A 27703-nucleotide genomic window follows, 5' to 3' on the forward strand; every position below is an offset into this window, starting at 1 on the left:
TACGTTCTTAGAACATTTAATGCAAAAAAGTTGCGGTAAGAAAGCTTACAGGTAAAAAAATATGGTATAAAAAATGAAAAACTCGTTGCAATCACATGATGATCTGCGGCTCTGTGACAGAGTCAGAGATGGCTTTGTGAGGCAGCACTTTGCCGCCGTTGATGTAGATCTCGTCTTTGACGAACACATCTTCCCCAAGAACGGAGGTGTTCTCCATTCGAACCTGTGGGCAGAAAATGAAAGCAATTACTGTGAGCACGCATTCCCACAGGAACTGTAGCACACGTGACATGTGGCTAGAGCTTAGCATCTACACTCTATTGCTGAACTGATGGCAACCTTATGTGCGAATAAAGGCTACGTAGAGAGCAATGTAAAAAACATACTGTAAGAGCATACTGACAAGTGTCACGTTAACCAGATTATGTGCGTTTTTTTTTCCTGCTATTTCACTTGGGTTATAAAATTCTATTACAGCTGTGAAAAGGAAAGAAAAGCGGCATGCTTTTATTTTTTTTTTGCAACACATCTTTAGAGACAGCTGACATGAGAATGTGTACGAGGAGCGAAATTTAACGCTTGACTTACAAGAATTTCCATTTGACTATAAATGCAGAGAATGCCGATTCCCAATTTTCACAGAACTATAAGTCTTGCCACTCATGTAGTACTAGTGATGAAAGGCGAAAACTTCTTGACAAACTGGCTGATGTAGGTCGGCAGGCTCACTTATGAGTCGACTCATTCAGACAAACTTCTGCTAATCTTCATCTTATCGCCTACCAGAGGCAATTAGATATCACGAGTCTCCCCGAAAAAAAAAAAAGAAAAGGAAACGCATGCACGGCGGCAACCTTCATATGCACACCCCTGTGAGCACTAAACGAGTGAGAAACAGGCGGCCGCCCTTTGAGCCAATAGTAACGAGATAGCCATCAGTTCTGCGAGCGCAAGAAGCCAAAACAGCCCGTGGAACGAAACCAAAACCGTCGCCTGCCCGGTTCACTTTGCACACGAGATCGAATGTACGGGAAGGCAACAAAGTTGCTCACGGTTGCCATCTTTGCAACACATCGTATGGCGGCCTCTTGTTCCTGACGCCATGCTTAGATGCACATCTTTTTGTAGCCTCGAGTCCCCCTCACAAGACTAGCTTTGGATTTAGGCGGCACATAAGTGTGACACGACTAAGGTGCACTGAACATTGGTCAACAAACATTTGCACGGATGACAGATGGACGAGAGGGAGAAGGAAGCTGCCGATTTCAGAATACTTGACATGTGGCTAATCACACTCTGAACACGACAATCAAACGGCACCTGCTCTTTACCGTCGGTGCCAACTACAGTCAACCTGCACAGCGCCAACAACGGTTACACGCGGAGCGGTGGTAGAGCCACATCATGTACAGTGCACGCTTTGGTCTGTTGCGTAGATTGACGTTACGAGATGACCCAGCTGACATAAAGTTGAAATAGCCCTTCTGTATCTTGAAGAAAAATGGAAAGCAAAATTTTCTATGCAATAGACCTTTATATACTAGAACTGAGCTGTAATCAGTTCTGGCATCCTAAGTACACTGTACTGTATACCTTCACTTCAATGTACCTAAATTACTGATCATTTACTACATTCATGTTGTGCAATGCTAGAAGATTCCTGAGCACCTGAAGTGCTTTCTTGGGCAATATCTGTAAGCATTAAATTTCTTGAAACGTTTTTTTATAGTAGATTCGATATGCAGCTTTTTTTTTTATTTAATTCGCAATCAAATTTGAAATCTATTGGGTATTCACTCGCCCCTCGTTAAAGCCAGCAATGTTAACGAGGGTTGCAATGTGGGCTTGTTGGTAATGCATCTTCAAGGGGAGTATGGTAGCGCAATTCAAAGACGGGACAAGAGAAGAAATTCAGTGTGTGTCCCTTTGTGTCTTCTCTTGTCCCGTCTTTGAATCGCGCTACCATACTCCCCTTGAAGAGCAATGTTAAAGCGGGTTCTACTGTGCTTCTTTCTGTCTAAAAATGTCAATGTTTGTCCCCTAGGCTTTATTTTTGTGCAACCCAGTTGTAACAATTATCGGTTAAAAAATGGGATCTTCTTGGCATTTGAATATTGTTATAAGTGGGTTCAACTGCAGCAACTCTTCCTCCAAGAACTTTTGTAGACTGGAACCACCTTCCCAGCACCGTTGCTGCCATTCCGGACACTTCTCTAACTACAAAGCTGCTGTAGATAATGTTCTTTACATTGTCTCTATATGGTTTAGTTTCTGTTGTTTCACCATTTTTCTTGTGCACACTGTCGCACCAATGTTCACCAATGCAATTATGTATAATGCTGCTTCAGTACATAATGTTGCACCATTGTCTACTTGATTATGTTTGTTGTTTCCTGCCTTTACAAGAGTGCCTTACTACTCCTTTTTGTAATGCCTGCAAGGGCCTTGAAAATATTTATAAATAACGAAATAAATAAAATTCTACTGCTTATAGAATTGTCCATTCGTATCACGGATGAGTTTGTTATAGTGAGGGTTTAAAGCATCATGTAATCCTGACCAACTACCTCGGCTTCCCATCATCTTATGTTCTCTGCCCTTAATTAAGGTACCACACTGCAGGATAGCCAGCCCATTGTTCATAGCTTTGAAGCACTTTCAACACATGGTGCAACTGACAACTGTGGTCGCATGGCACTAAGGCGGCGAGAGGAGGACAGAAGCATCACTGACCCATTGTCCAACAGTGCAACGCCAACCAATGATGCAGGAGTCAAGCCACGAGTGGGACTTGATCGTCGCCCCGTTGAGCAAAGTACACCGCTTGATGCATGCCCCGTCTTCAACCACCACGTTGGGTCCTATGGCAACGTTGGGACCAATGCGGCAGTTCTTGCCAATCTTGGCTGTTGGGTCCTGAAGCAGAAAATTGGAAGAGCAATGATATTTGGCTCCGAGCACTAGCTGGTCATGGCATGCAAACTATGCATACACAGGTGAACCTCGATACAACTAAAACAGATATAACAAATTACCAACAACAACGTAAATCCAAATGTTCTCACCAAGATTAGAATGTATGAATATCGGTTTATAACTAATATTGAATAAATTGAAGGTATTTTCATGATGGATGCGACTTTGTTGTAACAATGTGTGACTGTACAAATTCCTGATGAACTGCTCAACTTAAGAAATGTCTCACTCACATAAGGCTCAACACTACTCAAGAAGAGCCCTGCTGGAGTTTTACAGTGCAGTTCTTACATGCCCGTTTCTGCAGCAGGCGCCATTGGCATAACTGACTTAACGAGCACAGTGAAAGATGAAAGCGAATGCAAAGCGCAGCGGGGGATGAAAGATGCAAGGAGGAAGGTGGTGGGATGGTGCAGGGGAACCACAAGGCAGAAAGCAAAGGAGGGTATGGCAAAAACGTGAGAAGAAAAGCGCAATGCAGCAACGATGGTTACGAGATGGTGCCAGAGTAGTGCGTGTCATCTGAGAGGCCTGTCAGCGGCGGCAGCTGTAAATCGCACCAACATGTCACCCACACGCTGGCTCTCGGAATCTTCAGATTAGCAAGACAGTTGCGCCGCACTTCGCACCATTTGTAATGTGCCACACGAGACAGATTGTCCGCACCAGCCAATACAAAGTGAAATGAAGACACGTATAGAGCTGCGCTCAAGTTTCGCGGTCGAGAGTATCGTAATCATCAATCATTTGTCCAAGGGGGGACCCGGGTCTTTGGGACTGAAATAAAGGCCAAAATTCGAATCTTCAATTTTTATTTTCCGCGTTCCTGAAGCGAATCTGTGCCTATCTCCGAAATTTGGTTACAAAATACCACTTAGTTCATCCATTATCATGATCCAATGATGAGAATTTGGAAGCATTGCACTTTAAATTGGGGACAAATCACAGCCAATTTGCATTGCGCACAACTCAATAACTATGAGGTCTGCCAGCGCCGGTTTAGTATCATTCGAAAGCTCACGTTTCTGGTTTACTTTATTTATCAGTTGGCAACATTGCTGCCACTGCGGTCATGAAAAAAAAACAGAAAAAGAAATTTGCGACGCATGCTGTTATTGGCCAGTTTGAGCATGTGACCAAGATGGCGAGTTGTGATTGGCTCCAAGAACCATGAGCACTCAAACGTCGAAAACATCTGCCATTTTGTCTTAGTCTCGCGACTGCAACACTGAATATACTGCGTTACAGGCGGAAACGTACAAGACGCAATAAACTTCTAAAAGCAATTCCGTTGTCGCAGTCAGCACAGGATACCCGGCAGCTCGCCGCTAAATTCGCACTGCTGCCGAACGTTGATGCCTCAACTGTTTTTCCGGATCACACATATCCACATGCCAGTTACACTCGCGTAAGAATTGAACATGGCTGTCATAACTAAAGAGGAAGTGGATAGAAGCACATGAGAAGGCTACTCTCGACAAGATCGCATTTACGACGGCCGCAGAGCAAAAGATTCAGCGTTTTGTAGAGCCGACCGCCGATAGTGCAACAGCCTCAGTCGCGAAGCCTGCTACTCCACATGTTGTCATCTGCCTTGCAGCAGTAAACAATCTTCTTGGTGTTTTCTCGTGTAATACTTGCATTCATTCTGCGTAGCTGGTGCGGAGCGATCAGGATTACGGTCTCACTACTAAACTGACTGTTTTGCAAGATCTGCGGTGAAGTTGTCTTGGGATGGAGCTCAGAGGTGCCGAAAACGTGTAATTCTTTTGAAGTGAACGTACTCCAGCCATGAATTAGGCATAGTACCTACTGATGCCTTTGGTGCCATTTTTTCAAGCTTTCTTTCAATATATTAGTAGCGAAATGTTTTTTGTTGTTTTCTCAAAACCACAGTTTTGATGATGCCATATTGGAGGTGCATTATCTCTGCTTCTAATTGTGCTATCACTCTTTCATTTTTCACTTTATCATTTTTTTTTCCTGAAAGGCAAAGTAGTGTAGAGTGCAAATATACGAAATAACAATTTATTTTAAAAATTTTAACAATTTTTCTTTTTTTAGCAGTTAAATGGATTTCTCTCACTGAAGTTTGCAATGTTCTCATTTGATATAAAATTGGATTAGAACACCACACTTGCTTATTTGCACTCTTCCACATCATTTTCGTATGTCGATATTTATAATGCCATGCATAGTTTGGTAGATAGCTCACCTCCAAGCAAATTATGCACTAAAGCTGAATTTCTTCAATTTGTGGAAAGTTATTTACTCTGCGAGAAAACTGGATGTATATTTAGAACTAGCACTTTGAAATACACACACTCAACAAGTTTCATTAAATCAACAAAGAACTTAAAACAAAGTTTTCAGGTACAGGATCCCCCCCTTATTGGAGCAAATAAACCCTCCAAGTGGATAGATGCAGTGCAGTCCACTTATAACATCAAAAAGAATAAAAAAATTCATTAGTTATAATCGATGGTCACTATGTCTCGACTGCCATAAAAAAAAAAAGCTGTCAAACGTACCTACGTAGCTCCGAACCCAAATTTGCCACTTGCGCTAAACAATAGACTTACTAGAAAGTATGCTGTGAAAAATAAAATGTTTATTTATACCTGGAAACAGCGTGTCAAGCGTTGGACGCACTGAAATAGTCTGAAATCTGCATTCGCTTTTGCGGCATTTTCAGGTTTACAACCAGTGTGCATCGCATCCATCTGCTGCGTGAACACTGGAGGCAATCCTTTAGCATGCACGAAATCAATGAGCGACTCGATCGACAACAACGCACTTTGCGTGGACATCGGGTTCAGTGCCAAAGACTGGCTATTGTCAATCTCGTTACCACTGCCACTGCTGTCATCACCTCCACTGCTCAACGCCGCCGTCTGTTGCAACAATGATCACCTCGTCGAAGAATGAGGCAGCACTATCTGCATTCAAGGAACTCCACCATGAAGGCACCACCTCTTTCATCGAGAGTAGCAATGTGCTCCCAGAGCTTGGTTAATACCAGCGGCTTCCACCCTGTTAGTTTCACTATCATGGGGGGTTTCGCCTTGGCGCACAAAGCCCACCTTTTCCATTGATCAGCATGGCCATTGGTTCCAGCCGTCATGATCGTGATACTCCTGGTTTTCAGAATTGTCGAAATCGTTGACTGCAAGAGCTCATACTTTAGTCTTGCAAAATTTGCAGCTTCATCTCAAGCAACACAACTTTACACTTTGTCTGTGCCATCTTCTAAAACTGGGCTGTCTGCTGCTTTGGGACTGCTTCGACAGCGTATTTCCGCACCAGCTGAGAGAGAGAGAGATGGCAGAAAAAGCGTGCAGCCACTGCTCCCTTTTGCTTTTCACTTCTTGCTTTCTCTAGACGAACATGATCGTCTGGAGAAAGCATCAGAGAGCATCACATGTGGTGCGCTGCGCCAGCTTGCAATGCTCTCCCATGGGTTTCACAGTTGGCGCACAAGTAGGACACACTGCGCGGTAATAGTGGCTATGGGAACTCTCACAGAAAACCTTGTCATCCCATCTCAGAATCACTTGCTTCAGGGGAACTTAGCAACACAAATGTAATGCTCAGTCAGCATGGAAAACGCCATACAGAAGGCAAGATTTTGATAATTGTATCCGACATGCGGTCAGAACATATCGTTATATATGGTGTCTTTTTTTTTCTCGTAGCCCTACAAGTTCATGATATGTCAACTCATTGTTATAAAACATATCATCACTATATGTGGTTTCATTATAAGTGGACTGCACTTTAATGCTCTCAATTTGACAGCCTTGCAGTGTGGCAAGGTTGAGATGAATGAACTTGACTGCAAATTCCAAGTTTTAAAGGGACACCAACGAGAAACATACATACGAGTTTAGAGTAATAAAGTATTCATTCAAATTTCAAGTATACCTTAATTTTGTGGCAACATGTTAACTCTTAGAACAGAAAATGCAAGTCAAAGTTCTATTTCTTCAATTTCACGCCGACAAGAGCCGTTATGTTGGGGTGACATCACGGATTTCAAGGTGTTCTTCTGTATTTAGGTTGCTGTGAATCAGTAAAAGCTCTTGAAACTTGCTTAGTTCACTTTTTGGCTCCTTGCAAGTACAACCAAAAATTATCTAGGCCCTAGCAAATGCTGTCGAAATTCATGACATTGCAGTGAGCTGGGGCAGAAACTTCAAGACAGTGCTCACACTTGCCATTCATTTTTGAGTTTTTTCTCGCTTACCAGGACTTATCTCACAGTAAAAGTGACGTTTCTGTTATCTTGGGTGGACAACCTAAGACAGCTCAAATTATTGTTCTCTTTAGAGCCCCTCTAGAGCAGCTAAGATTCAGTGCTGTCCTCACCTCTAACATTGCCTGAAGTCTAGTCTGCGCGGTTTTATTTGTAATAGCTGCCAACTGTTCCAAGATGTGCGGCCCCTTCGGAGAGACACCCACCATCAGCACATTACCAACGATGCCTGGCCCCTGCGGCAGCAAACTTCCGGGGTTCTTGACCCGCAGCGACTGCAGGTACATGCACATCCCGGTGAGAAAGTCCTTGGGCTGTCCCACGTCCATCCAGAAGCCCTGCAGCTCCATGGCGTACAGCTGGCCCTCTGCCACCATAGCAGGGAACACCTCTTTCTCTATGGACGTTGGCTTCACCTGAGAGCAAAGTACAAGGTCACCAGACGTAAAAATGTGTCTGCGCGTTTCTATGGGGAAGCTGCGGCAGAAAAGCCTCCAAACATTTCTCAGCTCGTCGAAAACCTCCACAGCAAATTAAATAAGCTCTGCTGCCAGAAACTCGAGCTGAAAGCCATGGTATACTAAAAGGTCACGCAAAATCTCAGTAAACTAAATTTACATGCGATTTACCACACAAATGACCACATGGCTCAAGTGTGCAGCAGTTGTCTTAGTGCTGTACTCTGTGTACCAGGTGGTACAGTCAAGTTCCGTTAATTTGATCTTGACAGGATCGACGAAATTCCATCAATTATCCAGTGGGGTGAATATAACTATAGGTGAAAAAATGGCAAAATACACCCCCAATCCATTCGGAAGTATTTGTCCAATTCTAACACACCCTCGAGTGAAACAAGCAACTCCTTTTTATGTGTTCAAAGTTGAACACAAACATAGAAATAGCAATACAGCTCATAAACAAAGTATGGGTCTAATGCAAGAAAATGTGCTAGCATGCCTCCTATTCTGGCAACAAGAAAAACACAGTGTAGAAATTCATTTACACCAAATGTCAATCATCATTCTCAGACAGCACTTTACAGCTGTCTATGAACCACTACATGCCCTCTTCACAGTCCATTGCATGTTTGATATTCTACCCTTATCCAACGACTCCACAACAATCAGAAACGAAATAGTGATCCATGCTTAATTTAACCACTTCAATAGTCTGTCCTGCAATGCCTGCAATTGGTTGCTGTTGCTGCTGATGAAGACTATGTTGTTGTTAGGCTGTTTCAAACACCGCAAAGACAGTTTTGGTTTCGTATTCAATGGCACCACACAGGCAATTTCCCCGACCAATTCCTTTGGAAAGATTTCACCAACTATTACAATACTCCCTAATGCAAAATCTACGTGTTTTCATTTTGCATGTCAATATTTTGTATTGTCATTATATAGGTACATTGTTCATATCAGGAAGAGAACACTATGAGTAGCATAGCTGGCGCAGACAACCCGTCTCGTGTGGCACATAGCAAATGGAGCAAAGAATGGCCCAAGTGCCTCGCTAATTGCGAGATCGCAAGAGGCAGCACGTGGGTGACGCGCGGGCGCGATTCACAGCAGCTGCCGCAGACACAACCCATCTTGTGCAGCACTAAACTTCTCACGCTTTCATTCCACCAACGACGAGAGCGGCCCTTCGTTGTGGGGAAATCATGCCAGCAGTGTCAGAGACAACAACAACACCCAAGGGAGCATCACATCAAGACGCTCCACTCCACATCGCCACCTGCAGGAGCAGCGATCACTGTCACACATGCTCGTACTGCGGACTGATCTCAACAGCTGACGCCACGGACAAGTGTAGCCCTCCCCACCTCATGCAACCTCCCCTCCCCTCTTGGAAGCGCAGATGAGATCGCCCACATGGCTGCGGATCCCGTGGCTGCCGGCAACTCCTTGCATCCGCAGGCCATCTTCCCTCCGCTTTCTGCCTCATGGTTCTGCTGCGCCCTCTTCCTGCCCTATCGCCTTTCTTCCATCTCCTGCTGCGCTCCATGTTCACTTTCATCTTTCACTGCGCTCGTTCGCTCGGAGCGAGTTACAACGCCAAGGCACGCCGACACACAACACAGAAATGGGCGCCCAAGAGCTGCACTCTAAAAAAGGTGCACGCTAGGAATGGGGTAAATATTGCAGAAATTCATGGTGAGATACCATTTCCACTTTAAGATCTGCCTAGGGCCGGCCAAAGAAAAGTGTTTTCGGGAGGAGATGACGTGTGTTCAACGTATTTGCTGTCCCCCAAGCACAGCCAAGACAAACGCCGCCTCTATAGGTGTCGTTATTGGGTCACCAATTAGGTCACGATAGGAGAGTGGCGTGCACATTGGTGAGTCAAGTTCGAATTACACGGCCAAGGTCAATTTTAAATCAGGATAACAAAACCTTGGGCCTGTATGGCCCAACCTTTCCTCGCCTGTGTGTGGCCGCTGGCCTAGACCACCAGCCGGATTAACTGAGGCATCTAATTAACCAGAATAAAGTTCCAAACACTACTTTAGAGAGCTGTCCAGGTCTAATTCTTTACTTGAGATGGAGAAATATCCAAAAACAGCATAATTTTAGCAGTGAAAGAAAGTTGCAGTTTTGTCAGAAAGTCGAAGTATCCATTGCGATTGTGAATCATTAAACAACCACACGAAGTAAACATAGTAGCTTTATCAGCCATATCAACTTATAAACATTGGCTTACTAACTACATTAACAAGCATGGTGTTATGCATGCACAGGCAAACATGAACACCTCTCACTTAAAGACCGCTGACACTCGCTGTCAAAACTATGGTGTGAGCAAACACAGCAGCAGCAGCGAGTGAAATTACCTTCATGCTACCTTTCACTTCAAGGCGAGCTAAGAGGCGAGAACACAAGCACATGAAGCCCTCAGCGCACCTAGACTGTCCTCATCGCAGGTCACTTTTAAGAGAGGGCCCATGCCATAGGCAGCCACCGGCGGAGTAGGACTCCACTCCCTATCAGTGCCTTGCACGCAATAGAAGACTGAACACTGCCTTTCTTGTGAGCGCGAAATCAAGCCACCACCCTCAGCTCACCCTTGCACACTTTCACTCGCACACACAGCATACAGCATGCGGCCACGACGTTATTGCGCTTGGACTTTATACAAAACTTCACAGAGATGCTGACGATGGCTGTGTCCACATATTTGCTACCGCAATAAGGAAAGTACTAGTCATAACTGCAGTCACCCAACTTCGCACCATCATTTTTAAAACACAAAGAACCCAGACTTCAGCTTTGTCAACTGTGAAAAAGCATAGTAGTAAGTTTTCAGGGATGCTGGCACCATCTAGTTGCACACCATCCACACCAAAGTCGCAAAACTGCCACTTGTCTGCAGCATTCAGTAGATGAAATGAAATCACTATAAGAGTCAGACTCATCCTTGGCACTGAAGGGGTTAACGTCCTAAACCAACACTGGTGTTACCAGAGAGATGTTGTAGTAACAGGCTCTGGTTTATTTTTAACTACCCGTGGTTCTTCAAAATTTGCCTCTCGGCAAATGCAAAATCACACGAGCGTTTTGCGTTTTGCTCCGTCAAAATGCAGCCACTGCATCTGGGAATCAAACCCGCAACCTTGTGTTCAGCAGCAGAACACTACAGCCACTGAGCTACCGCAGCAGATAAACCCGCCGTGAGGTGAAAGAGTATTCAACAAAACTGTCAACTGTTCCCAGTCTATGATATGTGTGGCATGTAGCTGGTGAAAGTTGCGTAAATTTACCCAAAGTTCTTTTCTTTTTTTTGGTAAGCTGGGCATTTTTGATAAGTTAGCAGGCCTCTAAGGCTTCTTGACACTCATCTTAATTAGAAGCTTTAGCTCGTGGTCAACTCAGACTTCCCAATTCAAGTACTGCATGATATGCATAAATGTCATGAGAAAACCTATTGGCTGATCTGAATAAAATTTGTTACATTTGAGAAAGTAAAACTGTAGCAACTGTAGCAGTGGTGGTACTGGTCATGAGTATTGTGGAGCAGAGAGGAGAAAAATTATTTGTAGCAGCTGCCCTTAGTCTAATAGCAGGTTGTCAAAGGAGGAACACAGAGGACAAGATCCATGTTTATTGCATTTGTGACACATATAAGAAAAATATTGTCTAGAATGAATAAATGCTAGCTTGTCATTAGAGCTGTGCTGAAATAACAAAAAGAGCACACTAACTCTAGCGCACTGCTTTTTCTTCTTGACAAGCAGCAAACAGCCAGACACTGAAACAATACCACACAGAAGGCATCAAACAAACTGATTGGCAAACTCTACCACTCTGATGGGACTTCAGTCAGCAGCAGAGAAACAATATACAACACAGCATACAAGGCAATACAAAATTACAGCACCCACTACTTTGCTGTCATAAAAGAAGATGCATGTTTCATAAGCACAACATACGTAATGCTGTATAGCACATAAAAAGTTGCAGTTTCGCCAGAAAGGCAGAGAACTGAAAGCGATAGCAAAGCATTACACAACTATACAAAGGAAGGGTTCGTAGTTTTATCAGACGCATAAATTGCAGTACGCATTCACTTACATATTAAATTTTAAAAAAAAGGATGGTGTCATGCAAGCACACGTATACATGAATAGATCCCACTCTATGATTACGAACACTTGCTGCCACAACACTTCGGTGATGAAGACTGAACAGGTGGGAGCAAACACTTTTGCTGCCGCTCGCTTCAATGTGCCTGCAAAGCTTGAGATTGTGCAATCTCCAGCACCAGGGGCCCAGGAAGAGAGCACACATGCGGCCACCAGCCATCTCAGCGCACTCAACCTTGCACTCACCAGAGATTACCTCTGAGATAAGGCATGGATATCCATGCGTGGCCACGGCCGGGCTAGCAAAGTCGACACCTGTGCCCCTAGCGCGTGCTTGTTTGCAGTACCTTGGACTCACCTCGCCCCGAATTCCGCATCTCGCACACATTTCATCACGTGACCTCTAAGACTGAGCATGCATCAAACATGCATTGAGCTCAGCTCACCCTTGCACACTCCCTCGCACCGACAGCATGCAGCACGCAGGGTGCAATAGGATCCTATCGCCCCTTGGTCTTCATACAGAACCTCACAGCAACAGTCAAGACTCGCCTGGAGTGTAGTTATATAACTGCTGTCGCAATAAAGCACAGAAACTGACTCATATACCTATCACTTCTGTAGTACCAGGACTGCAAGAAGGGCAACAATGTGGCTTTTAGAAGCAGCAATAACCACGATATATAATAGAGTTGCACAATAAAATATGACTAACATGAATGCTACAACAATGCAAGGTGCACATTGCCGGTTAAAGGGAAGCTGAAAGGTTTTCCAGAAAAAATGAGTGAACATCTGTACATAATGGTTTTCAACCCTCCGAATTCGAATATTGTATCGAAATTGAGCGAAAGAAAGCGCAAATACATTTTATTTCGACGAAAAGCGCAGCAGCGGACACGCCCAGCTCGCGCGTCTCTTTTCCGCCTGTGATTGGTCGGGCGCCTCGTGACATCAACACTACTGTTCGTCCGAACCGACCACTGCCGCTGCACATGAAACGCGGTGCCAGGTAGTTTGGTGCTGTTTTTCTGAGACGGTAATGGAAAATTTAGAGAGACTGCGTTTTTCTGAGAAGTTCGGCGTTACTCCCTACATGTACGAGCCAATTGCGAAGAGCCGACCTCTCGAAGAAACAAACGATGCTGGTGCGAGCAGTGCTTTCAACGCAAACGAAAGCGAAGTCTTGGGATCTCCTCGGGTTGAAAATGCTCTTTGGTGAGTATGTTTTTTGCAAAGCGATCTCGTGATCTCGCCGATCTTTCGCTGATCTAGTGAGCTCGTTTCCGGTTGAACAACTGTAGTGTTGTGTTCCTGCATGCCTCCTCGTGGAACGTAAGCGGGGATGCGATCACCGGCATTTGTGCACTGTCCAAAGCTGTTGGCAATCTACAAAGACGGTTTAAACGCGTGAAAAGCTTCCCGGTTCATGCAGTACGTGTAGTGACCAACTGTGTGCCATCCGCAACACTACTCGAAACCGAAGTTGTAAAGGCGGCGAATTCCGTCGGCTACGTGAGACGGTCGGTTTCTCGCTGTGCGCGAGAGAAGGGGGGAGCGTAGCGTCCTGGCGTGCGCCGGCTTTCCAGCACATGCAAACTCTACATTTGCACTGCGTTATGGTAGCTGCATGCAGGCTGTTTTACAACACACGTGCAAATAGAAAATTCGCGGCGCTTTGTGACGAAACCTGCGTCAAGGGCGGGAGATAAACATGCACCTTCTGTTCAGCGTGCTAACACAAAGGAGCTCACAGTAAATCAAAATCCAGGTTTGGGTGAGTTCGTGTATTCATAAGGCCTTCCAACACCAGTTATCATCAGTCAGTCCGCACTTGTGCCGTCTTTGTTTTCGTTGCTCCGATCTTAGACGAGCCGACTTCACTGGCAAACCCAACGCACGTTTTAATGATAAATTCTGGTGATAATCGTCGTCACAGAAGTGGTTGGAGCACAGCACTGTTGTTCTTGAGGGCTTAAAATTCTTTCGCTTCACAGCAGTCTCCCACTTCGTTAAAAGCTTCTTGTCTTGTGGGAAGTAATGGAAGACAACATCATCGCGGCCGCTGGTGTTCGTGCAACCGTAGACTGCACAGAAAGCCAGCATGATCGGCCCACCACTTCAACTGATGCTGCGCACGTTGACTACCACTCTACATACACGCAGACGCACCAACAAAGGAATGCAGGGTCGATAGAAGCAGATTACGATGGCACGCACGCAGAAACAAGCACGGTCAGGCACGGTCGCGGAGGCTGCGAAGGAACGAAACACTAGTGTTGACGTCACAACACCGCAGTTTCCGGTCTCTGCTCGCATCGTCAGCGTCACAGCAGCAGCGCGCGGCATTCGACGGGGGGCGGAGTTACAGCGCAATTTTAACCGACAATTACGTCGCTCCTAATTGAAAAAAAAAACCCAAATTTTACCTACATGGTTTATAAGGTTCCCGCATCCGTATATGAGCGTCTTATTGAATTCGACAGACTCTTCAGCTTCCCTTTAAGGGACACCTCTCCCAACGCCACCAGTAAGAACTGCAAATGTGGGGCACACCGACAATGCAGAATGAGCCGTACATGCAATATTAGACACAACAGAACATGATCTATGCACAACCCACGAATATACTGTACCGTGAACATGCGTGAGCGTTCACTGGATTGGATTCAATTAATTAGCAAAGTCAACCTTTAGCACGCTTAGCTTAATGAATGACAGGTGATATGACAGCATTGGTGGCATAGGTTGATGGTGACCATCACCTAGCATTGTCAACTTCTCTTCACAGTATCCTCCACAACTGCGGGGTGTCGCTTGTCTTGGAGCAGCTTTAGAACAGTTTCTCTCATTTGTAGCATGGATGTAACAGACCCCAGCAATTGGAGCGGAACAATTTCAGAACATAAGGCCTATGGCCTCTAGGTGCAAATTGGAAATAAAAATGCGAGGGGACAAAGTGAACACTAACTTTTGGCTGAGTTACAGCTGGAAGTTAGCATTCACCTTGTCCCCTCCCCTTTTGATTTCCAGTGGCCACAGATCTTATGATCTGAAACTGTACTGAACGAACCGACTAGACAGCAATAGATAATACCAAATTGTAGCAGTATTCTGACCACCGCTATTAACACTTTCCTGTTCATGTCTATTCCCATTGATATCCTGCTATCAATGATTACAAATGTGTCTTTTGCCACTTTCCAAGAGTTTTCAAACAGCTAGCGCCATTTATTGGGCTATTTAGAAACTGTTTAGTCAATTTTTGTTTTCTTTTTCCGCCCCGCGCAGATCTTTAAAGCACCTCCGGAGGAGGGGTGTGGTCAGCGTGAAGGGCGCCCTTAGGTTCCAAGATGGCATAAACACCGTGCACCCTTCATGCATGGAAACATCGCATTCCCACCAATTTCAATGCATCTGCATGCGAGTTTTTGGAATTTTAAAGCAGCACTCACACGGAAGGCAACTTTGGTTCATAAGATTTCACGACAGAGTTCAGTTTTCTTCACCAAACTGTTTCAAAGCTGCCGTGCACTGATATAAAGATATCCTGCATGTGCCAAAGGTCACAGTTCTTATCTGAACCACCCCCCCCCCCCCTTACCACCCCGGCAATACTTCCTTGTAAAAGGTGCCTCCTGTGCTTTGAACCCGTTTGGCTCGCATTGATCCATTTTCGGCAGCTAAGCCCAAACAAGCATGCAGCTTTCCTTACCTCAATTCGTTTCAGTATGTCCGATGTGAAAATGTACAGGCCAGCATTGATCTTGTTGGACACAAACTCTTGCGGCTTCTCCACAAACCGCTCGATGCAGCCCATCTCATCGTACACAACCACACCATACTTGGAAGGCTCCTCGACTCGTGTGACCTACGCAAAGGGCAAGCCATCTGCCAATTGCACGCAAATGTCTTCTGTTGCCGAGAAAAACGAGAAAGAGGCATAGTGGAGATACAAACAGATGAATCGAGCAACAACTGACAAGAAGCTTGCTGTTGCACAGAAGACCCATGTATGTAGTATCACAGACATATATATGAAATGCAAGCAGGGCACTAACGTAAAGATGTGAGAATTACATTCAAAAGTTTTCTATACGGGTGGATTGTGGCTACTAAAAGAATATGGTGGTTGACAATGTTCAACTTCTAGCAAGACATGCTAATATATGTTCTTAAAGGGTCCCTGAAACGGTTTGGAGAAATTTTGTAGATGCCATAGGGTACAGCTACAATAAAACATTCACGCCACAATTTCTGTGAAGCGTCTCATAATAAAAGAGCTACGGACAATTACAAGTTACTCTCCTCCATAGCCATACTTTTTCTCCTCAACTCGTTCACAGAGTGCTTCATTAGCTCTGTCATGATGGAATGTCGTGTCACCTACTTCTTGCTGTCTTGGAGTAAGTGCACGAAGTCTCTCCAACCTCTCTGCCAGCTGTCTGACAGTCGATCCCAAGAGAGAGAGCTATCAAAGCAGCGTGCGCTGTGAGCATGCTGTCACAGCACTGAGCATGTCCGGCATTCCGGTAACCACAGGCAAATTGGGTGTTTTGACGCAAGGGTGGAGTCAAACTAAAGCCCCTCCATAGTGATATAATCTGTGATGAAGGAGCTTTAGCGCAGACGTACGTGAGTGGTCTCATCGGTCTGCACAGTCAAGCAACTTTGCGGCGCAGAGTTTAAAGGGACACTAAAGCAAAAGCGAAACAATAAATCAGTTTACACTAATGAAACATTGTTTGAGAACCCTGCAGGCAGTCATTTAAAAAAAATAGTTTGATTATTAGATGAGAAAATGAAGGTCCAAGAATCAGTATTTGAATTTCGCGCCAAAACCCCAGCGCCGGTACACTAGCAGGACGTCAGGGATTCCAAAGTATGTTTTTGCATTTGAGTTGCGTTGGCTGAATAAAGGTTCCCGAAACTTGCTATGTTTAATATTTTGTTCCTTTAGAACACAATGTAGTCAATCTGTACTGCTATATATAATTAGTAGGCCCTAGAAGATGCCATCAAAATATATGACGTCACAGCCCCCAGGTGGGGGAACTTAAGTAGGCGTCGCCACCCGTATTTCATTGCTGCGCTTTTTCTAGCTCACCAAATGTCTTATCGTTGTGCGTGTGGTGTTTTTGGTGTTGTAGAACGATAATTTACTGATGCAGAAGAAATTTTTCACTTTAGTGTCCCTTTAACCACCCAAACAGAGAGGTAATATTGCTGTAACCAGGCGTAAAACATTTTACAGATAGAAAAACAATGCGTTCCCCATTACGCTTCTGGCAAAAATTTACACCAGCAGCAAAGTAGAAAACGCTTCATTACTACTATATTAGTGCTGTGTTTGCTTGAGCTCTGTGCCAACAGGTGGCTGCACCGTGCAGGCCAACCTCCACTCATCCCGTAAAATGCCTAAGCCCAGTCCGCTTGTGCTTGCATTTACCCAAATACCGGACACGTGAAACACTACAGTGGTAGTAATATTTTGGCGTGAGGTATAGACGCATAGATGCCAGTGCCAATCAGATATCGACAACCAGCTGCGGCCACTCTGCTTACATGACTGCCTTGCAGAGGGACACGATGTCGCAGCTTGACCTGTCGCCGATCACTACGCTTGTGGTTCACAACGCAAGGGTGAACCATGGTGTCCACAAAAAGACAGATTGAGACCAACACAGACCGTGCAGCTTGCGTCAACACAGAGTACATTGTAACTCAAGCAGACAGCACTTGCTGTGTGCCAGAAGTGCTCGAGTGTAGTGAGAAATTGTCCTTGTGCATTCTCTTTGTGCGACATTCTTTTTTTTATAGAAACAAATTAACTAACATTTCAACTATTAAAAGTAACATTTGTTCCCCGTAAAGTTGAAAAATTATCGACAATGAACCCTGGACAGCCAATCAACTAGCTCAGCCTACTGACGTCATATGGTCATCACGCGTCACTTGGCCAGAGTTGGCTGAAAATTCGGGGTAGCGTTGCCACTGCAAATGGCAGCGATGGACATTTTTAAAACCTCATACTAAATTGCAAGTTTTATGCGGAGCACTTAAATGCATCACCTAATTATCAGAAGGGCCAACGCTAACAACTCAATGCATTTGTACAAAATTGTCGAAATCGTTTCAGGCTCCCTTTAATGTCAAAGCAAATTCAGGCTTTTTATGTTTCAATATAAATTTTGCTGTTTGGATTTAATTTGTCCAATGCAGCATAGGTACCCCACATGGGCTTTAATGACACAGAAGCACTGAAATTGCTAAATGCCTCTGCAGCCTAACTATGCAGACAAAAGCTTAAGGGTGCTCTCATGACGCTTAGTTGGCTGCTTGGTCAAACGATTTGATACAGGCAAGGTTCGACTGGCAGTCTCCATGGCAGAAATCCCATGCAATGAGCAAGACGAATAAGAGGATCCAAGGACCACATTACTTTTGTTAGCTATAACTATACGAAGTAACAGACAATGAAGTCAGAAGAAGCATAGAGGAAGTTAATTTATATATTTAATTGAAATGTAGAAATAATAAGGTAAAAAGATAACTTGCAGCTAGGGGTGTGCGAATATTGAAATTTTCGAATACGAATCGAATACGAATAAGGCGAAAAACTGTCTTCGAATATCGAATCGAATATCGAATATATGTGTACTATTAAAAAATTGCGAAACGAGGTAACAATAGCTTTATTACCCTTTTAAAAATAATATTGCATTTTTACGAGGCTGCTTCAGGTTAAAGAGGCCCTCATTCTAGGTAATGCACTCAGGTAATGTAAGGTAATGCTCTGTCAGGTAAGCGCTTGTTGCAGGTTATCGCGAAGGAAAATTGACTGCTCAACATGTTCAGAAAGTAAAGGCTCTCTATGCACTGTGACAACATTGGTCCAGGTAACATTTTCTAGGTGCATATTTTATTGCGCATACTTAGAAAGCCCGAAAGTACATCATATATTCTTATGAAAGAGCCCTGGAATAAAGCTTGGTAAAAAAAAGTCGAAACTGATCATGTCTCACGGGCCTGATGCAGATAGACTGGAACAGAGCGTACACATTCATAGTAAGGTTCGTTACAGCACTTAAGATCACAGTGCTGTAACGCTGTGTCGTCTTTTTGTACTTTCTTTTGTCCTTGTTTTGTGTTGCGCTGTAACGAACCTTACTATGAATCCCAACCAACTGGCCCAACTTGCCATCTTGATGCAGAGCATACAGATAATGAGCGGATCATGTGAAGCTCTCAGTGAATAAACATGTTCTTAGGAGAATGTGGAGCAAGCGTATAATTCGTTAATGGCTAAATTATTCACAGTCTGTCCGAATATATTCGCCATTTCGACCATTATTCGGCCATCCTCGAATATTCGGGAATTTACGAATATGCATTTCTCGAATCGAATACGCTTCGAATAAGGAAAATATTCGATTCGTATTCGAAATTTCGAATATTCGCACACCCCTACTTGCAGCAGGTGGGGACCCAATCCACATATTCCACATTATGCATACAGTGCTTTACCAACTACATTAGTGTGACGACCATGCTCACACCTACTTTCTTGGGGTACTTGTGTAAAAAAAAAAAAAAAACTTGAGAAAGATTTTGGAGTTTTACATGTGAAAACCATGATGTGATTATGAGGCACACCGTAGCAGGGACTCTGGATCAATTCTGACCACCTGGGGTTCTTTAACGTGCCACCAATGCACGATACACAGGCATTTTTGCATTTTGCGCTCATCGAAATGCAGCCACCGTGGCCAGGACTTGATCCCATGTGCTCAAGCTTAGCAGTGCAAAGTGTTTGTGTAAGTTTACAACATTAGCCCTGGAAGTGTTGGCCAGCACTGGCATATTCAGCATAATAATTACATTCCCGTGCACTTTCCCCAGCTTCATTATCGATAATTTTGCATGGTTATGACTAACAAAACATACCTTTGGATACCCTTATTCTTAGCACTCAATGCATAGCAAGGGCTTGAATTTGTCAATCTTGATGCACACAAGGGTTCATTGTCCAGTTGCTCCTTATCTCACGTATTATATGACACCTGCAGTTAAAAGCACGTTTCACGTCCATCACCTCAGCCTTCGAGTGGCGCTGGCCAAGGCATCTAGCGCTAGTATTGTACATGACATAAATTTCATATTCTGAAGGCAGTGAAAGTCACGTACTGTTAACATGCTGAGAGTGCACGCGCACGCACGCACACACACACACACACACACACACGCACACACACACACACGCACGCACAGTTTAACTGATGTTCTACACTTGCTGCCATAACTTCCAGCAGCACTGTACCGCACCCCCGGGGCTAGGTTATTAACCACTAAACACACCGGGGAAAGTCTATAGACACACAGTCATTTCCACAGCTCAACTGGAAAGACATCACATGGAGGTTGCAAGGCAAGCTCTCACCATTGGTAAAATCGTCTTTTCAAGAACTTTCATTTCTCGTTTCATTCGTTAATAAAAAGAAGTTTATTGCATGCTAAACATTCAACTATGTTTTGTTATATCATTCAATTTAAATAATTCGGGTTTGTAGAGGCTGAAACCAGTCACATCCCGAAATTAAATTTTTAAGATATTTTTGGGGCCTCATCTACACTTCCCCTTTTCACTTCCCTTTAGCTTATTTATTGCACAACATGCAAAACACTGTCATCAGCTATCCCTATGTCTCTGCAAATAATAAGTGAAAGGGTAACTCAACAAGCGATTGATTGATTAATGGGTTTTATTGGAGCAAGGGCAAGGTATGACCAAATAGTGCCAGGGACGTGGTAATGAGTTGTCAGCAGGCCATGCACATTTAATGCAATGTCACTGTAAAAGGGCCTAAAATGCAATGGCTGTAATGTGCACAAGATATATATGTTTTATGTATATGACCGTGCATGTGATGATGTGTGCAATGACCAAAAGACATTCTGCAAATTTATGGTAAATTGAAAAGCTAAAATTTGGTGCATTCTTAATTCTTTATTCTTTTTAGACATCAATACTGCCTCTTCAGAGTCACTGGACACAAGGACTATCATGGCGATGGCCTCTAAGGGGAGGCTATGCTATGAATAGCCTGAATGTATAACTTGTAATGTTATCGACTTCATTTAAACACTGCATGGAAGACTCGTCGTCAAAGAGTGCTTCTGAGGTGAGCAACAAAACAGGGTGAAGAAGGATGACTCACAACAACCGTGCCTTCCTTGCCATGGTGTTTGTGAAACTGCACCATCTCCTTGAGAGGAAAGTCGCAGATGACGTCGCTGTTCAGGACGAAGAAGGGCTCACTTTCATCCGCAAGGAGGTCCTTGGCAAGGGCCAGAGGGCCAGCCGTTCCCAAAGGCTCGTCCTCTTGGGAAAGTGTTATCCTCACCCCCAGCTACAAGAGAAAAACATGGAAAAGAAAATCTTCGAGAAAGGTCTCCCCAATCGAGGTCTGTGCGAATTGCAGACGGGGCTTCCAGGTCCCAAACAAAGAAGTCAACCCTGAACAGATTTATTTTGAAGATTTTTTTTCACACATGCAGAGGCCTCCATTAATGTGAACCCAGTGAAGCAAGATTTTTGGATATGTGGAACAATGCACGAGCAATCGGTTCTGCACAAACTCGACGAAAAAAAATTCTACTTAACATGAACCACGAATTTTGTTAAGCTCAACTCTGGCAGTTTCTAATGACGTCTGCTACTCAGCTAGGCAGAAGCCTAGATCAGAAGCCTTGGAGGAGGCAACTCTGCTAGATTCACAGGAACCAAATGATGTATTTATGGATATAAACAACTATTCCAGGGTTGACAATTACATGGGAACCTGTAAGCCTGACACCACAGAGACAATAAGAGAGGAAGTCTGAGGTTCTCCTTCAGGCTGATAATGATGGTGAGGTCACTGCCTAGGAGTCACCAAGAACCAGCAGTGTTCATACATGATGCAGCTAACAATTCCTTGAGTACTACACTAGTGTTTCGCACTTGAATGCAATGCCAAACTAACGACCCAGCTAAGTGAAATTTTTTAATTTGTGACAGCTCACAGGTTTTCAGAGTGGCAACACGCAAAATACTACTCAATAATTTAAACAAAAGTGCACGAAGTAACGCTTAGCCTCATGAAAATATAGTCAATGTATCTTTTTACATCTACCTCTTGGTTTTAATGCTGTTCCATTTATTGTTCTATTATGAATATTTGGGTCCACCAGGAAGACGAAATGTTTAGTTTTGCGGCTAGAGTATGTTAAGACAACTTTCCAATTGCACAGATTTTCACAATCCCTTTGAGTTTAACTGAATAGGAGTCTACTACAATGTCTTCATAAAGAATATTAATTGTACAGTTTATCTCTCATATTCAATAGAAACACTCAGACATCAGCGAAGAGTGCCTCTCAAAGTACACGAAAGTCTACAATAATATTCCCTACACCCATGAGAACAAAGCAAGTATAAACTACCAAATGATATGCAAGGAAACGACAGCCACTTGACCTTGTCTTATCTGTGTGATGCATGTTAGTCCCCATCCCTGCCTTACTCTGCCTCTGCAATATTTAGCTGTCAATACGCAGTTGGCCTATCTCCAGTTGCAATGTTTGGCTGCCATGCACTTGAACTATCTCCAGTCACCTCTACTTCTCATAGCTGTGAAGAATACAGATACAAGAGAGCACTTACTGATGCTGGCTCACCTACTCTGTCCTGTGATAAGCTCTAGGCAAAAATCTCCCTCAGGTGCCACACCTTCCGGGCCACAGTTTGTAGGCTGTACACATACGTATGAACACTGAAGAGGATCTAGCTAGAGAGATAGATTACAGCCACAAGAATCTCCAACAGCTTGTTCTGTGCCAATGGAAGATATAACCACTGGGAAAGCCCCATCAACAGTCAACAGATCTGTTTTTCTGTTGCTTGGGAAAACGGGCGGTAGTACATCACTCGTACATCAACGCCACCAGTCGTAGATGCCTTGCTGTAATTAGACAGTACCACCCTCACTACAGTCAGAAAGGGTCCCACACATGCATCCAATGAATGAATTTTTAAAGTATTGCTGGTGGAAGTATGCAAACCAGTAGAACAACCTTGGAAGGTAAAGGTATTGTAAAATCAGAGAGGGAGACAACGATAAGCCTTTCATAAATGCAGCAACAACATTTGTACTTGCAGCTCAGGTAATTATGACTTCAAAAATTTGCAAACAGATAGTTGCCATTTTGTATAGTCCAGCTTCTACCCACTTTCCCTTTAGTCTTGCGTGTAGGCAAGGCAGCTAGTACAATCTCCTCTTCAGTACCTGCGACCCCAAATGAGAGGGGATATTGGTTTAAGCGTGAATAATTAGTTCAAACAGGGTACCTTTTTTCAAATTTGAATAGGCCACAATTTTAAGTTCTATTTTGTGCACTGTGCACGAGTTCCTGCTTCCAGTCAAGCGACACCAGTTGCATTCATAGATGGCCTCCACCAGCCAAAGAGCGTGTCTTTGTCTTCAAGTTGAGTAACTAATTCTGTCTTAACAGCCTCCTTTGCAACATGGTTTTTATGTGACGCAAACTTTTTCAAAACTTCATAAATGAGACACGCAGAACTTGTATGAAGAAGTTAGGCTGCAATTCACAGCTCAGGAGACTAATCTGGAAGTCCCCAATTGGGGCCCATGGGTCTTAATTACTACTTTATGGCTTACAACGAAATATTTCACCAACGAAGAGATTCAGACGGTTTTGCAAGAAAGTGGTGCCAATCTGTCGGATCCGAAAAAATTTTCATACTTTTGTTGACGATGCCAAGGGCTGTGATGACGCAGAGAATGGGAATGAACACAGTGGTGATGACGTTGAAGTCAACACACATGACCCGCAACAGAAAGGGTGGAGTGGAGAAACAAATTACTTTGGAGGAGCTTGGCTGGTCAATGCCACGAAGTTGCAAATTCAACATTGGCTTCCTTTTCGTTCCTATCAGGTTTTCAAACATCACCGTTGATAATTATGATGAATTCCAATGCCGATTGACGCCATCAGATGTGACAGGGAAGGACACTTCCAAGACCACATGAAGCTTGAATCCCATAGAAAATGTAGAAATCCTGGCTGCGACTGCAAATCCTCGAGTGAAATGCCTCGTGTAGAGCGTCTTCAGAACTGCAACTGCTTTGTTGAGTTTCATACCTGCCGTGTCCTACAGGACCAAACTGGGGACAAGCAGGTTTCAACACTCTGTTCCATTGTTGGAACTTAGTTTTTATTTTGGTCTTTTTGTATGCTTAAGCGTCAAATAAGTTTAAAGTAAATCCTTCAAAAAGTTTTGGTTTGGAACTGAAGAGGATGTACACATGTGGACGGTTTCTTATGCCCAAATTACAGATTTCACCAGGTGCCAGACAATTAGAGGCTCATTAGAGCTGCAACTAACCCCTGTAGGCTACACACGTCAGCAACAGTACTCTACAAATTATGTGGTACTCTCCTATGAAGCTTTGTTTGTTTTTGCAAGGTCCATGTAAAACTGACGCTGTTTTATTTAAGCAAGCCACTCTCAATTTTACAATATCTCAAGTATCAACCAGAGTGACCTGATGAACATGGTTATAAAGCATTCTGAAAAAAAAAAAAAAGTAAGCTCAAATGTTGCGGCATGCCTTGCTCGAAAGTAGCCCAACACATTGTTCAAGGAATTTCTTTTTAAATGTGGCATGCCATTTCAAGTTAAAAAAAACATTTTTAAATAATACTCTCACTTTATGGAAAGCCACTGAAAGTGATAAAATGTTAAACGCAATCAAAAATGAGTTGTGAGCATTGATCACAAAGATATCTTTTCTTAACCAATTATGACAATGAGGTTTAGGTTGCACTCCTCCTTTGCAGCAAGGATAATGTGTGCAAGTGAGTGCTCTAGTCCAAACCAAACGGGAACATTGTTATGCCAAGTGACTAAAGTGCACGATTATGAACAAAACTGACATTTTATGAATTAAGACACTTCAAACGTCAACCAACCACCGAAAAGACCTGCAATAAGCCACTGGAGAATTTGGCAAGCGTCTCATTGACAGTGACAAGCCTAGTGGTTCAGGACACACAGAAGTGGTCACTACAGCACTGGCATTTCCATTGAATGTCGCAACAAAACGCAACAGAACACAAAAATTTCTTTTAGGTATTTGTTGTGTGTGCTTAGAAGCAAACTGAGAGTATAAATAAGAAAAATAAGCTTTGTGCCAACAAAGAATACAAGACTGTGATTCAAGAATATTCCAAGAATAGTAAGAAGCAGCACTGAACCTGGGATTCTTGCATAAGGCTACGCACATTATAAAAAAAAAAAGGAAATCTCATCTAAATTGCTTGTAGTGTAGATATACGGGATTGAGGCTGAGAAAAAAACGGAAGCAGGTGTGAAAAAAAATGAAAAACTTGAGTAATAACATTGGTGCGCAGCCTACTACTGTTTCAATACTGCAATTCTACACACATTCTGCCTCAGGCTTGCCTTCGGCCACACGAAGTACGGCACAAAACAAGTCTGAGGCAGCCAAAGTGTTCGTAAGACGTAGTCCTCTGCTTCTCAAGATGTTCGCATTGCCTTTAACGTTACATATACATTGCTTTACATAATTAAACAGCCCATCCACCCATCTTTAGGTCCTATCAGTGGATATGAATGCGCAACATTACGCCATGCTGGCGATTTCTTAAACCACTGTCATTGCTCAACATTTGACACAAAAAGAAACTTCATACCTTGTCCCCTTCTGCCTTGACTTCCTTCTCAAGCAGCTCGGCGCGGTAGCTGACGGCCAAAATGACATGGCTCACACCGGCCTGGAGCGGGTCAGGGAACGGCAAGCGGTTTGTAGAGGTTCGCCAGTCAGGCAACTCGCGAACAGAGAACTCACCTCGACGAGGGCCTCGATCTGGTGCATCATCATGGGTTTGTTGCAGAACTCGACCAGCGGCTTTGGCCTGCTCAACGTGAGCGGCCGTAGCCGCGTCCCATAGCCTCCGACTAATATGAGGGCCTTCATCTTTCACCTCTAGTGACCTCTGGAAAAGAGCAGGGCAGAAAACCATGCACACGCCATGGAAGCAAAAGAGAACCACCGGGCGCACGCAAATTGAGGGGCACGTGTTGCGACACCAACGAAGGGTCCGCAAGTTGCACGCGTGATGATCTGTCTGCACAGTGCCGCGCATCATCCCAATAATATGCACGCCTTATCTTTCTACTTCGCCAGAGATGGCTGAAGAGTAACCCTATGCAAACCATGCATAGAAAAGACAGTGTACACATCTTAACTAATAACTATATATGCATGTAAAGCTAAGGCGCTGCGCGTCTGCTCAGCTTTCTACGTAACTAATAGATAATAAAATAGGGCGATAAACACACTCAACAAACCTACAACAGAAGACAGGGCGCGCGGGTTACTTCGCCGACGGTGCTCGCGTGACAACTGTCACGTCAGCGAAGGCGCCTGTTTCGAGACACATCACCTGCGCACGTCAACGGCTTCCACGTTCACGTAGCCGGTGTGATGTGACGCAAAGATCAGACATTGTCGCGGGCGGGGAACTTTCAATATAGTCGAAACTGTCAGAGACCGAAAGTTGCATCACCGTCCGCGACGGGAGGCCGGCCTTACGGCACGATTGCAGCGACAATAACGTGGGATTCGGTACTCACCGGAAGCCGCGCTCAACTCAGCATTTTTCTCAGCGTGCCACGACGGCGATCCACGTGTGAACAAGAGTGGGCGAGGTCGAGCGCAATATCGCCGACAGTTTGCCGCCCTCCCAGCTGCGGGTGACGGATAAAAAACACCGACGATGACGCCATGTTCCTGATAACGATGCCTCCTTCGCTACGTCGCGGAGGGATTTGCTTTATTTTGTGCGATGCGCTCCTTTGTATCAGCTCAGCTCTTACAGAAAAATTAAGAAAGCTGAACAGGATGTCACGTAATGAGAAACTATTGCTCGAGAGAATTTAAGCTTGCACGGTCACAATGCACGACGAACTGTTGCCTGGTTAATGCGCGCTGTGCGCGCGCACTACTGGCACAAATTTAACTATTAACTAAATTATATGCTTGTAAATTCTCAGTTATTAATATTCTGGGGCAATGTCGGCGCCATACAGTGCCGTAAATCCCTGCCGCTGTGCAGAGTGCTACGCTGTGCAGAGTGCTATGTGACACGCATTGCAATACTTGAAATCTGCCACCGCAAAACAGCGACCAGAGAAAGTTCAGCCGCACGACCACGACACCTCCCCCCCCCCCCCCCAAGTGTTTCAACCAAGGTCTCGGTTTTAACTTTCAGTATGCACACGACAACATCACCAGCGCTGGCTGGTTTCAACGCGGCCGATTCTATTCCTGTACGACTTGAAGTTGTGCTGCTGCCATGACAGAGGTCGCGGCGCTCGTCCTTTAGCTCCTATGTTTGAAGCCGTACCATGACCGTACGGCTATAATTTTTGAATAACGTACAGTCGCGATCAATATGAGCTACATGGAGTCCATGAAAGAAGGGGCTAAAAGACTGCACGGCAGCGCTAACATACGAGAAATTGGACAACTAATAATCGTTCATATTCATAGCCTATTTATGTAAACTGCAAGGCGAAGAACTTTCAGCTGACCCCATCCTAAGAGTGCGAATTCCCAAGTTTGACCCCATCATATCTAATTTTCTGCCGTCATCGACCACACTTCCATCTCTTGACATGCATTCTGTAACTGTAGTAGCCCACCTGCAGATTAGCATTATGAAACATCGTGATACCTGATCATCGTGATCATGAAACACCTGCAGATATTTACCCTAAGCATTACAAGGGCCGCGCTGGC

The 27703-nt window shown here is 44.2% G+C and overlaps 1 protein-coding gene across 4 annotated transcripts; it reads right to left on the reverse strand.

Moving 5' to 3' along the window:
- Window positions 1–26696, reverse strand: Gmppb (GDP-mannose pyrophosphorylase B). Of its 4 annotated transcripts, none has more exons than XM_070540878.1 (8): window positions 26536–26696; window positions 25748–25895; window positions 25593–25673; window positions 21032–21223; window positions 15529–15684; window positions 7438–7647; window positions 2734–2916; window positions 1–223 (listed from the first exon to the last, which is right to left on the reverse strand). In XM_070540878.1, exons 2-8 carry the CDS (start codon window positions 25874–25876, stop codon window positions 92–94), a joined length of 1083 nt encoding a protein of 360 aa, XP_070396979.1. In that variant the 5' UTR covers window positions 25877–25895; window positions 26536–26696; the 3' UTR covers window positions 1–91. The 4 variants fall into 4 exon arrangements, with proteins under 4 accessions (XP_070396979.1, XP_070396980.1, XP_070396978.1 ...); XM_070540879.1 differs by lacking the exon at window positions 26536–26696 and adding an exon at window positions 26255–26511; XM_070540877.1 differs by lacking the exon at window positions 26536–26696 and adding an exon at window positions 26251–26511.
- Window positions 26697–27703: the final 1007 nt, after the last annotated feature.

The sequence above is a fragment of the Dermacentor albipictus genome, chromosome 6 (genome assembly GCF_038994185.2).
Source record: "Dermacentor albipictus isolate Rhodes 1998 colony chromosome 6, USDA_Dalb.pri_finalv2, whole genome shotgun sequence".
NCBI lineage: Eukaryota > Metazoa > Arthropoda > Arachnida > Ixodida > Ixodidae > Dermacentor > Dermacentor albipictus.